Source organism: Macaca mulatta, chromosome 20, assembly GCF_049350105.2.
Source record: "Macaca mulatta isolate MMU2019108-1 chromosome 20, T2T-MMU8v2.0, whole genome shotgun sequence".
NCBI classification, from domain to species: Eukaryota; Metazoa; Chordata; class Mammalia; order Primates; family Cercopithecidae; genus Macaca; species Macaca mulatta.
The window spans coordinates 20,560,158-20,574,142 of record NC_133425.1 but is presented as its reverse complement, the minus strand read 5'-3'; the positions used below and the strand labels follow the sequence as shown (position 1 = coordinate 20,574,142).

The following is a 13,985-nucleotide window of genomic DNA, read 5'->3' as shown; positions in this document are numbered from 1 at the left end:
GTAAGTCGTAATCTATGACTCCTTTTGGTGCTTTGCAGCTTTCAGTAGGGGTGTGGAACAGACAGCAGGAGACTCTTGCAATAGATTTGGCAAGAAGGACTAAGTTGACAGGGGTGGGCAGAGAGGAAATGGAAGGAATGTTTTGTTTTACTAATTTGAATAGTATTTACTTATTTATTTTTGGTCTAAATGCCCCCTTTAAAAGTCAGATTGGCAAGATGGATAAAAATAAAAGACCCAACTGTCTTCTGTCTTCAAGAGGCCCATCTCACATGTAATGACATCCACAGGCTCAAAGCAAAGAAATGGAGAAATACCTGCCATGCAAATGAAAAACAAAAAAGAGCAGAAGTCATTATTCTTATATCAGATAAAACAGACTTTAAGCCAGCAATGATTAGGAAGGACAAAGGAGGGCATTATATAATGATAAAGGGTTCAATTCAACAAGAAGACTTAACTATCTTGAATATATGCACACCAAACATTGGAACACCTAGATTCATAAGATGAGTTCTTCTTGACCTATAAAAAGACTTTGCCAAACAAAAATAGTAGGGGACTTCAACAACACACTGAAAATGTTAGACACATGATTGAGGCAGAAAACTAACAAAGAAATTATGTACTTAAACTCAACATTTGACCAATCGGACCTAATAGACATCTACAGAATAATTTACCTAACAACCACAGAATATACATTCTTCTTGTTCCCACATGGAACATATTCTAAAATTCACTGCATGTTCAGTTATAAAGCAAGTCTCAATAAATTAAAAAAATCAAAATCATACCAAGTACATTCTTAGACCACAGTGCAATAAAAACAGAAATCAATGCCAAGAAGATCACTGAAAACTATACAAAAACATGGAAATTAAACAATTTTTTCCTGAATAACTCTTGGGTGAACAAGAAATCAAAAAAGTATCTGAAATTAATGAAAATGAAAATAGAGATACCATCTACCAAAATCTTTGAGATGCACCTGAAGCAATGTTATGAGGAAAGTTTATAGCACTAAATGCCTTCATTAAGAAGTTAGAGAGATCTCAAATTAAGAATCTAATATCACTTCTAGAGGAACTAGGGGAAAAAAGAACAACCAATAAACACTAAAGCTATCAGAAGAAAATAAATAATTAAAATTAAAGAACTGATTGAAATTAAGATGCAAAAGTTTACACAAAATATCAATGAAACTGAGAGCTTGTTTTTCAAAAGAATAAACAATATTGATAGACAATAGCTAGATTAACAAAGAAAAAAATGAGAAGATCAAAATAAGCCAAATCAGAAATGACATAGATGATGCTATAAATGGTCCCACAGAAATATAAAAGATCTTAAGAGACTATTATGTACACATCGATGCACATAAATTAGAAAATCTACAGGAAATGGATAAATTCTTGGAAACACACAACCTCTCAAGATTGAACCAGAAAGAAAGTGAAAACCTGAACAGACAAATAACAAGTTCTGAAATTGAATCAGTAACTACTAACCTCCCAAAACCCTGGACAAGATAGATTCACAGCTGAATTCTAACAGATATACAAAGAACTGGTACCAATCCCTCCATAACTAATCCAAAAGATTGAAGGGGCTCCTCTCTAACTCATTCTATGAAGCCAGAATCATTGTGGAACCAAAATCTGGCAGACATACAATGACAAAAGAAAACTCCAAGTCAATATTCCTGATGAACATAAATGCAAAAATCCTCAACAAAATACTAGTAAACTGAATCCTGCAGCATATCAAAAAGTTAATTCACCATGATCAAGTAGGCTTTATTCCTGGGATGCAAGGTTGGGTCAACATATGCAGATCAATAAATATGATTCACCTCATAAACAGAAGTAAAAACAAAAGCCATATGATCCTCTTAGTAGGTGCAGAAAAAGCTTTCAAAAAATCCAATATCTCTTCATGATAAAACCCCTCAATAAATGAGGCATTGAAGGAACATACCTCTACATAATAGCCATCTATGACAAGCCCACAGCCAACATTACACTGACCAGGCAAAAGCTGGAATCATTCCCCTTGAGAACTGGAAAAGAGTAGGATACTCACTCTCACCACTCCTATTCAACATAGAATTGGAAGTCCTAGCCAAAGTAATCAGGCAAGAGAAAGAAATAAAAGATATTCAAATAGAAAAAAAGTCAAACTATTTTTGCTGACGATATGATTATATACATAAAAAACCCTAAAAACTCTACCAAAAGGCTCCTGGAACTGATAAACTACTTCAGTAAAGTTCCAGGATATAAAATCAATGTACAAAAATTAGCATTTCCATACATCAACAATGTTCTAGCTGACAGCCAAATCAAGAATACAATCCAATTTACAACAACTACTAAAAATGAAATACCTAAGAATACATCTAACCAAGGAGGTGAAAGATGGCTACAAGGAGAACTACAAAACACTGCTGAAAGAAATCAGAGATGACACAAATAAATGGAAAAATATTCCATGCTCATATATTGGAAAAATCAATATTGTTAACATGACCATATTGCCTAAAGCAATGTACAGATTCAATGCTACCCTTATTAAAATACCAATGTCATTTTTCACATAATTAGAAAAAAACTACTCTAAAACTCATATAGAACCAAAAAGAGCTTGAATAGTGAAAAGAACAAAGCCAGAGGCACCATGTTGCCCAACTTCAAACTATACCATAAGGCTACAGTAACCAAAGCAGCATTACTGGTACAAAAACAGACACATAGACCAATGGAACACAATAGAGAACTCACAGCTCTTAGTCATGTGGTCTTCAGCAAAGTGAACAAAAATAAGCAATGGAGAAAGGACTTCCTATTCAATAAATGGTGCTGGGAAAACTGGCTAGCTGTATGTAGCTGAATAAACCTCGGCTCCTACCTTTCACCATATACAAAAATCAACTCAAGATGGAGTAAGGATTTAAATATAAAACCTTACACTGTAAATATCCTAGAAGAAAATCTAGGAAATACTCTTCTGGATATTAGCTTTGGCAAAGAATTTATGGCTAAGTCCCCAGAAGCAACTGCACCAAAATCAAAAATTAACAAGTGGGACCCAATTAAACTAAAGAGCTTCAGCACAACAAAAGAAACTATCAAGAGAGTAAATAGCTTACAGAGTGGGAGAAAATATTTTCTTTTTTTTTTTTTTGAGACGGAGTCTCGCTCTGTCGCCCAGGCTGGAGTGCAGTGGCCGGATCTCAGCTCACTGCAAGCTCCGCCTCCCGGGTTCACGCCATTCTCCTGCCTCAGCCTCCTGATTAACTGGGACTACAGGCGCCCGCCACCTCGCCCGGCTAGTTTTTTGTATTTTTTAGTAGAGATGGGGTTTCACCTTGTTAGCCAGGATGGTCTCGATCTCCTGACCTCGTGATCCACCCGTCTCGGCCTCCCAAAGTGCTGGGATTACAGGCTTGAGCCACCACGCCCGGCCGGGAGAAAATATTTTCAAACTATGCATCTGACAATATCCAGAATCAAATATCCAGATTCTACAAAGAATTTAAGTTCTTTGTAGATTCTAATATGTAATGTCTAATTAGAATTAATATCTAGTATCTTCAAAGAACATAAATCAACAAGTAAAACCCAAATAATCCAATTTAAAAAATGGGCAAAGGACATAAACAGACACTTCTCAAAAGAAGACATGCAAGCATCCATTAAACATATGAAGAAATGCTCAACGTCATTAATCAGATAAATGCAAATTAAAACCATAGTGAGATACTATCTCACACCTATCAGAATGGTGATTATTAAAAGGTGAAAAATAAATGCTGGCGAGGCTTTGGAGAAAATGGAATGCTTATATACTGTTGATAGAAATGCAAATTAGTTTAGGCACTGTGGAAAGTAATTTGAAAATTCCTCAACAAACTTAGAACAACCATTTGACCCAGCAATCCCATTACTGGGTATATATCCAAAGGAAAATAAATGGTTCTCCCAAAAAGACACATAGGCTCATATGTTATTGGCAGTGGTATTCACAATAGCAAAGACATTGAACTGACCTAGGTGCCCATCAATGGTGGATTGGTATAAAGAAAATGTGCTACATATGCACCATGGAATACTATGCAACCATAAAGAAGGAAATCATGTCCTTGGTAGCAATATGGATGAAGCTGGAGGCTGTTATCCTAAGTAAATTTATGCAGGAGTAAAAAACCAAACATCACTTTTTCTCACTTATAAGTGGGAGCTAAACGTTGAGTACACACGGACATAAAGTTGGAAACAACAGATGCTGGAGATAACAATAGGCACTATGAGAAGGGAGGGAGAGGGAGGGGGTCACGGGCTGAAAAACTTGTTGGGTACTATATGCACTATCTGGGTCATGAGACTATTCTTACTCCAAACCTCAGAATCATGCAATATACCAATGTAATGAATCTGCACATGCACCCTCTGAATCAAAAATTTAAAAAACTTTTTGTCTTAGTCTTCAATAAGATGGACTAATACAATATATAAATTAAAAATTATTATGAATAATTCATAAAAATAGTAAGCAGGAAATAGTAATGCAAATGCTTTTTTGGTAAATTTGTAGCATTTTAAACTTTAAACACTTACTAAGGCTTAAAATACATAAAGACCTTTTGAGACACTCTCTATAGTAGCAGGAGAATTAGGCATGAGGGTGGGAAGGGTGGTCAGTCTTGTTTGTGGTGCCTTAAGTCTCAGATGCAGAATGTGGTACAGAAAAGAATGATGGTGACACAGGAGGAGGCATTGATATAGAGGCAGGGAATGAGATATGGGAAGTGCAGTTTGACATTCTGGAGGAATGATCAGATGGGCTTTACCAACTAGCAGGTTGGAAATGTTTTGCTAGCCTGAGAGAATCAGCTTGAACCGAGGAGACTAGACCCTAGGTACAGTCCTGACAGCCACCTGCATTGATATGCTTGCTGAGGAAAATGGAGGTGAAGGAAATTGCTTAGAAAGAAGAGGAACAGTAAGGGCAGACCATTGGAGGACTGCAGTATTCAGGAGCAGGCTAGGTGAAGCAGAGGTGGCTGCAGCAAATGGAGAATGTTCTTTGGTGAAGTTTAGTATTATGCTGGAAAAGGTGGGTTGACCCAGTGTATAACAGGTTCAAAGGGAGGAATTTTAGGATAAGTACACTGAATATGTTTATGGACTGAGGGTGTAAAACTAGCGAAAAGTGAGAGACTGAAAATACAGGAGAAAATGTGTAGTAGATAAAAGATTAATAAAGAAATGTTGTTTCTCGCAGGCCAGGAGATAGAACTCTGCAGTGGTTGTGCAGAACGGGTGGATTTTGAGAGGTGTAGGGCAAGGTCTGCCTCTGAGAGGGAAAGCAAGGATGTGAGTGGAGACATAAAGAAAATTTTGGGGTGAAGGGACATATAGAGAAGGAGCTCATGCAGGTGACTTAAATTGTCATCATGATGTACTCATCTTAAAAATAGCAGCAGCAGCTCCCACTGATAGAGTGGTTTCTATGTGCTGATGTCAGGGTTAAGTACTTCACACATATTGCCTCTATCATCTCATTAATATTACCTAAGATTTTATGAGGTAGTAATCATTTTTTTGTTATTTAATTTATTTAATTTTTTTAAAATTATACTTTAAGTTCTAGGGTACATGTGCACAACGTGCAGGTTTGTTACATATGTATACATGTGCCATATTGGTGTGCTGCACCCATTAACTGGTCATTTACATTAGGTATATCTCCTAATGCTATCCCTCCCCGCTCCCCCCACCCCATGACAGGCCCCAGTGTGTGACGTTCCCCTTCCTGTGTCCAAGTGTTCTCACTGTTCAATTCCCACCTATGAGTGAGAACATGTGGTGTTTGGATTTCTGTCCTTGTGATAGTTTGCTCAGAATGATGGTTTCCAGCTTCATCCATGTCCCTACAAAAGACATGAACTCATCCTTTTTTATGGCTGCATAGTATTCTATGGTGTATATGTGCCACATTTCTTAATCCAGTCTATCACTGATGGACATTTGGGTTGGTTCCAAGTCTGTGCTATTGTGAATAGTGCCACAATAAACATACGTGTGCATGTGTCTTTATAGCGGCATGATTTATAATTCTTTGGGTATATACCCAGTAATGGGATGGCTGGGTCAAATGGTATTTCTAGTTCTAGATCCTTGAGGAATCGCCAGGATATTAACAGACACTTCTCAAAAGAAGACATGTATGCAGTCAACAGACACATGAAAAAATGCTTATCATCATTGACTATCAGAGAAATGCAAATCAAAACCACAATGAGATGCCATCTCACACCAGTTAGAATGGCGGTCATTAAAAAGTCGGGAAACAACAGGTGCTGGAGAGGATGTGGAGCAATAGCAACATTTTTACACTGTTGGTGGGACTGTAAACTAGTTCAACCAATGAGGTAGTAATTATTAAAAGTCCTATTTTGCAGATAAGGAAACTGATGCTCAGAGTGGTATGTAACCTGCTAGTTAATTTCAAAGGTGGGATAAGAAGCTAGATCTGTCATATTCCAAGGGCTGTTTTTAAACATTTCATCATATTGAGTAAGAACACACACACACACACACACACACACACACACACACACACACACACACCAGCTGCTTGTCCCTGGCAGCATCAGGGTCCAGGATCTGGGAGACTTGGACTTGTGCTTGCTTTAATTTTTCAGAATGCACATCCTGGGTCCCAAGTCCACAAAGGCTGATCTACAGGTCGGTGGATGGCCCGGTAATATGCATTTTCTTCAAGGTCACGATTTGATGTCACTCGGGTATAGTGACTCAGATTCAGTGCTTCACACTTTGAGAAGCCCAGGCACAGGATCATCTTAGGCTCATAGGCTTCTTTGCTTAATAAAATATTATTTTTTTTTTTAGCAAGGTCCAGCTTTTGGCCTGGAAACATGGATTTTTTCTGGAATTTTGCTGATAGTGGAAGTTGAGTCTTCTTACCTGTATGATGACCTTGGTGTCAAACTGTGGCAGATGGTGGATAAAGACTGTACACCCCGCTGTCCATGGCTCCACCAGGGTCCCCATGGTAGCCAGAATCCATCCTGAGTCTGACAGACACCAGGAGACATCAGATGTCTTCAGGCTCCGTATTTTCCTGCTAACTCCAAAATGCAGTGGCTTCAGCTGTGTGATCATGGGCCGATGTGATGAAGGGCGTTCTGCACTCTGGTTTTTAGCTATGAACCCACCCCTCTCACTCTCAGTTCATGTGATTTGTGTGGGGCTCCATACCATCCTCAGGCCAGGTCTCAAAGGCGTACTGCCAAATATTTCCTGATTACGTACAACTGAAACTGGTTCAATCATACTACCTCTCTTGAACTGATTCTCCTCCAGTGTTCTCTGTATCCAGACATGTCATCCCTGTCCATGGAGTTGTCCAAGCCCCAAACTTTGGCATCGTCCTTGACCTCCTCCCATCTCCCATGTTTAGCCGGCAGATCTGGTCCACTCTACTTCCTGAAATCTCAACTGTGTTAATTTCCATCATATCTCTGGCACCTGGTCCATGCCCTACTAGCTTGCACCTGGATTAGACTAGGAGCCTTTAACTGCTTTTCCCTAACTCTATTCTAACTTTCTCCAATCCATCCTCCATCCTGTAGCCATGGTGATATTATCAAAATACAGATTTGATCAGATCTCTTCCTCCCTAAAAAACCTTCAGTATCTTCCCACTATTTTCCTAATAAAGTCCAAAATCTACTACAAGGTCTGCAAGCCTTGTCAGGTTTGTCATGTGTGTGGCTTGTGGAATGTGTGCTGTCTCTACCCACATTTCCTCACACTTCCTATGAAGATGCTCTGATAGAACCTAAATGTGCCTCCTTTGTCGCTCTGAGGCCTCTGTCAGCAAACATTTAGGGCTCCCAGACTTCACCTCTCAGACCCTGAGAGGTCTGAACCAAAGAGAATGAAAGGGAAAAGGAGGATGGAGTCACTTCTACTTACAGCTCCTTTTCCAAGACACACACACACACACACACACACACACTTATCCCACATCTGGGATCCAACCTCTATGTCGGTGCCCTCTTTCCTACCTTGTAGGGAAGGAGGGTTGTAAGGCCAACCCATGAGAGTGTTTTGCCATCTTGGGGAAGCCTGTGGTCCCACTGGTGAAGAAGATGACCATTGGGTCCATGGTCTTTGACTTAATACAGGTGTGTTCTGGAGATGCTGATCTGCAAAGGGGTTCAAGACAAAAGGAAAAAAAGTCATTATTGCTGTTTGTTCATCTTCTGGGGAAGCAAAAGAAACATAAGGCATGGACAGGAAACCGGGAGTTTGCGACACTAGAGGAAAACTGGCTCTCGCGGTGTTAGGCATCACAGGGACTTGATGGGTGATTTGGACATGTGGACCAGCATTTTTTTATTTGAAAAATTGGTAAAATACAACGAATCTTTAAGTAATTTAATGAACATTTAAATAGCACTTGCTATGTTCCAGGCAATGCTCTCAGTGATTTACAAATATGAATCATTCAGTACTCAGAGCAACCCTAGGAGGTGAGTACTACTCTAATCATGTCCATTTTGTGGGTAAGGAAACTGAGGCTTAGAGGGGTTAGGTAATTTGCTTGGTAATATACAGCTAGCAAGTGGCAGAGCCAGGATTCAAACTCAGTCTGCACCCTAGTCTGAGCCCTTAACCAGACTGCTAAGCTTGTTTTTTAAAACTAAACTCTGTGACCTTGGTGATGAGGGGTGGGGAAGAGAAAGAGAGAAAGGGTGAGAGTAAAAAAATTATATTTAGCCGGGCATGGTGGTGGGCGCTTATAGTCCCAGCTACTCGGGAGGCTGAGGCAGGAGAATGGCGTTAACCCGGGAGGCGGTGGAGCTTGCAGTGAGCAGAGATCGCTCCGCTGCACTCCAGCCTGGGTGACAGAGTGAGACTCCATCTCAAAAAAAAAAAAAAAAAAGAAAAAAAAAATGTTATATAGTAAATTCTTGTCCTGAAATAAATTAACTTGTTATTTTTTTTAAAAAAAAGTTCGTAATAAGTCAGAAAGTTGAGACATGTCCAAAAAAACTGTCTGTGAAAATCATAAAAGAAAAAAATGTTATAAAAAAACTTCATGCCAAAAATATCATGTAATTTATATGTAATTTAAAAGTAATAAGGCCTCCTGAGTACTATTGAAGAAACAGTTTATGTGCAAGGTGTATAAGAAAAGTAAAATGTACCTTTGGTAAAAAGATTATAAGGAGGCATAAGAATGTAGATTTTTACCTACATTAAAAGGTTAAAAAATCATTGTTTTGAAAGTTTTAGCAAGTTTTAAAATGTTAATTGTAAAGAAAATTCTGTGTGTCAAAAATTATAAAACATTAAAAAGATTCTATAAAATCTTACCTTATGATCAAACATGAAAAATTGGATAAATATGTTTACAAGGTTTTATTAAAATTAATAACACACTAATATAAAGGTAAAATTTAGCTTAGCTGGTATAAAAATCATACAAACAGCATTATTAAATATAAAATGGTGTTTAGCTTTTTTTTTGGTCTAAAAACTAATAAAAATAGGTGATAAGGAAATGTTCATTTTACTAGAAGATCATAGAAGTTAAAGACTTAAAACAAACTTTGGCAATTAAGACAGCATACCAAGATGCAAATGCCTGGTTGAAATGGATCAAATATTCCATCTGCACGTTAAACGAAAGTAATTGTTATGCTTGTGCACATGGCAGGCCAGAGGCCCTAATTGTCCCCCTTCCACTAAGGTGGTCCTCCAGTCAACCAGGGGTGGGCTGCATGGTAGCTCTTTTCCAGGATTCTACAGCCTGGAGTAATAAGTTGTGTCAAGCTCTTTCTGCTCTATCTGGAAGTCCGGCACCCTGCGGGTCAGCCCCCAAGGGCCATCCAGCTTCCGTCTCCCAACACTAAGTTCACTTCGTGTCTCTCACGGCAAGGAGGAAACTTAGTATTCCTTGGAGACCTGAAGAGATGCAGTGAGCTTAAGAATTTTCAAGAGCTTGTCAGTCAGTCAGCCCTTGTTCATCCCTGAGCGGATGTGTGGTGGTATCATGGTGGACCTTTACTGGACACTCTGCTGAATAACTGGAGTGGCACTTGCACTTTAGTCCATTTGGCTATGCCTTTCACCCTGGCATTTTCTCAATCAGAAATAATAATAATAATTATAATAAGACAACATAAAGTGAGAGAAGCCGCTTATAGGTCTTTCAACTCTGACATCTATTTAGATGCAATTGGAGAAATACCAGATCAATTTTACCTTGAAATTAACCACAAGATATACCAGATCAATCTAAAGCTTGAGATCAAATAGTTACAGAATTTAAATCAATATTTTGGTAAATGACAGTCAATAAAAATATATATTAAATAAACTACATCTATTACAACCAACAGCAATGAGCTTCTCATAAGTTAAAAAGAAAAACTCACATCAGTCCCAGCCCTGAGGCTACCTGACCTGATAAAACTCTTTACGCTCTATGTGTCAAAAAAAAAAAAAAAATGGCAGTTGGAGTTTTAACTCAGACTGTAGGGCCCTGGCCAAGGCCAGTGGCCCATCTCAAAACAACTAAATGGGGTTTCCAAAGCCTGGCCCCCATGTTCAAGGGCCCTGGCAGCAACGGCCCTGTTAGCACAAGAAGCAGATAAGCTAATTCTTAGGCAAAACCTAAATATAAAGTCCTCCCATGCTGTGGTGATTTTAATAAATACCAAAGGACACCATTAGCTAATCAATGCTAGACTAACTAGATACCAAAGCTTGCTCTGTAAAAAAATCCCCGCATAACCTTTAAAGTTTGCAACACCCTAAACCTGCCACCTTGCTCCTGGTATCAAAGAGCCCAGTAAAACATAACTGTGTAAAAGTATTGGACTCAGTTTATTCTAGTGGGCCTAACCTCTGAGACCATCTGTAGACTGGGAGCAGTATGTGGATGGGAACAGCTTCACTAACCCCTGCAAAGTGACTCTGAAAAAGACGACAAGCCCTGCTCCATTCACACCCGGAAGCTGACTGGTCCATGCATGGCCGAAGCATGAGGAAACTCATCGTGGGACTCATTTTCCTTAAAATTTGGACTTGTACAGTAAAGACTTCAACTGACCTTCCTCAGACGAGGGCTGTTCCCAGTATATACGTCAAGTTACTGAGGTAGGACAAAAGATTGCTACAGTCCTATTATTTTATAGTTGTTATAAGTGTCCCAGGACTCTAAAAGAAACTTGTTTGTATAATACTATTCTATCCAAAGTATGTAACCTAGGAAATAACCAACCTGATGCGTATTATGACCCATTTTAAGCCTTCCATGATCACAGTTTTTAAAATAAAATTAAGTTCTGGTCCTTTTCTAAGTGACACAAGTAAAGTAATAGCTAGAACAGAAGAAAGAGGGGTCCCCTAAAATGTAACCTTAAAATTTGACACCTGTGCCACTATTAATAGTAAGCAGCATGGGATGGGATGCGGTTCTCTAGGTTGAAAAAAAAAAGTTACACAGCAGAAAGTAAGTATATCTGTCAAGAATCGGATTTATGTGAAATGTGTCAATACTGGTCTTGTGTCACTTGGGCTACTTAAAAAAAATTAAATAAAAAAAAGATCCTGTTTAGCTCCAAGAAGAAAAAGTCAGCCCCTCCTGCATGAGTGGGAGCTGCAACCCTTTCAAATTAGTAATCACAAAACCCTCAGAATAATAATAAAAAAAAAACCAACGTAGCATAAGGCATTGATTTAAAAAGACTAGATCCTAGCGTAAGCATCCTGATAAAAAGAGAGGTTCAAAGACACTCTCCAGACTGAGTATTTCAGACTTTCTATGATAAACTAAATGTGCCAGTACCAGAGACTCCAGGAAAAAACAGAAATTTGTTTTTGTAATTAGTGGAGCATGTAGCCCATCTCTAAATGTTACTTCATGTTATGTTTATTAAAACACTGTAATATGAGATCAATGGCCATAAGAAGCCCGAGAATTAGTGCCTACAGACCCAGTTCCTGATGAATTCCTGGCCCAAAAGAATCATCCTGATCATCTCTAGGTTCTAAAAGTCTCAATTATTAGACAGTATTGCATAGCTAGAAAAGAAAAAGGATTCACTCATCCTGTAGGGCGGCTTAGTTGTCTCAGGCAAAAGCTGTATAATAGTACCGCAAAAACAGTCCCACCCAGAATTCCACCAGGACTAGACTGCCCCCACCGGGTTATACTGGATATGTAGACATAGAGCCTATGCTAAGCTGCCTGACCAGTAGACAAGTGGTTGTGTTATTGGCACTATTAAACCATCTTTCTTCTTACTGCCCATAAAAACAGGTGAACTTCTGGGCTTCCCTGTCTATGCTTCCTGTGGAAAATGAAGCATAGCCATAGGTAATTTAAAAAATGATAAATGACCTCCTAAAAAATTATATAATACTATAGGCCTGCCACTTAGACACAAGACAGCTCATGAGAATACTGGACCCCCATTTATATGCTCAACTGAATCATACAGTTGCAACTGTTTTAAAAATCATCACTAATAAAATTGGTCATGCCTTGACTATTCTGGCCTGGCAAGAAACTCAGATAAGAAAGGCTATCTATCAAAATATATTGTCTCTCAACTACATGCTAGCAGCAGAAAGAGAGGTCTATAAGAAATTTAACCTTACTAATTTCTGTCTACACATAAATAATCAAAGGCAAGTAGTTAAAGACATAGTCACATGTGCCCGTACAAGAGTAGCACAAATTTGACCCTGAAGCCATGTTTAAAAATTAGTTCCTAGCACTAGGAGGATTTAAAACTCTTATAATAAAAGTTACAATTGTAATAAAAACCTAGTTACTGCTCCCTTGTTTGCTACCTGTACTTCTTCAAATGATAAAAATGCTTCATCACTACCTTAGTTCACCAAAATGCTTCAGCACAAGTGTACTATATGAATCACTATCAATCTATTGCACAAAAAGACATAAATAGCAAAAATAAGAGTGAGAACTCCCACTAATAAAAAGTGAGAGTCTCAAACGGGGGGAATGAGGAAAGAGAGAGACCCTCTCATATTGTTTTATATTGTTTTATACTCAGTATCTGTTTTAAGAAAAAACAATGAAGTAAAACCAAAGACAGGCAGCCCAGCGCCAGGCCCAGAACCAGGCCCAGGTCTGCCTGGCCTAAACCTAGTAGTTAAAAATCAACTCATGACTTAGAAACCGATGTTCCTGACATTGTATAGAAGAACATTGTGAAACTCCCTGTCCTGTCCTGTTTCACTCTGACCACTGGTGCATGTAGCCCCTGTCACGTACCTGCTGCTTGCTCAAATCAATCATGACCCTTTCATGTGAAATCTTTAGTGTTGTGAGCCCTTAAAAGGGACAGAAATTGCACACTCAGGGAGCTCAGATTTTAAGGCAGTAGCTTGATGATGCTCCCAGCTGAATAGAGCCCTTCCTTCTACAACTCAGTGTCTGAGAGGTTTTGTCTGTGGCTCGTCCTGCTACATACTACTTGTCAAAAAGACTAGAAGGACTCAAATACATCCAACCCCACAATTCCAGGTCTATAAGTCATTCTATAAGCATTTGGATCAGTCAGTGCCTGAGCTTCCCCCACCAACCAAAACTTATTTGCTCAACTAGCTGAAAACATAGCAGGCAGCTTAGGAATTTCCTCATGCTATGTATGTGGAGGAACTAATATGGGGCAGCAGTGGCCATGGGAAGCCAAGGAATTAATGCCACAAGATAATTTCACTTCACCTAACCCTGCCAGTGAACCAACAGCCTCAGCCAGTGTTTGGTTGTTAAAAACCTCCAAAATTGGAAAGTACTGTATTGCCCAATGGGGAAAGGCTTTCACAGAGGCAGTAGGAGAAACAACCTGCCTAGGGCAACAGTATTATGATGAGACTAAAAACAAAACTCTATGGAGAAACGCCCAGAAC

The 13,985-nt window shown here is 38.9% G+C and overlaps 2 protein-coding genes across 5 annotated transcripts in view; both read right to left on the bottom strand.

Annotated features, from left to right (window-relative positions):
• LOC696244 (acyl-coenzyme A synthetase ACSM2B, mitochondrial) overlaps positions 1–13,985 on the bottom strand; it is a 130,941-nt gene that overhangs the window by 57,800 nt on the left and 59,156 nt on the right. The window lies entirely within an intron of this gene.
• Positions 1–13,985, bottom strand: part of ACSM1 (acyl-CoA synthetase medium chain family member 1) — a 58,269-nt gene that overhangs the window by 35,250 nt on the left and 9,034 nt on the right. For both annotated transcript variants that reach the window (XM_001089283.5, XM_077986442.1), the window contains 2 exons: positions 8,099–8,239; positions 6,993–7,152 (listed from right to left, as the gene is read on the bottom strand). In XM_001089283.5, the coding sequence (XP_001089283.1) occupies positions 6,993–7,152; positions 8,099–8,239 (301 nt within the window). The remainder of the gene's footprint in view (positions 1–6,992; positions 7,153–8,098; positions 8,240–13,985) is intronic.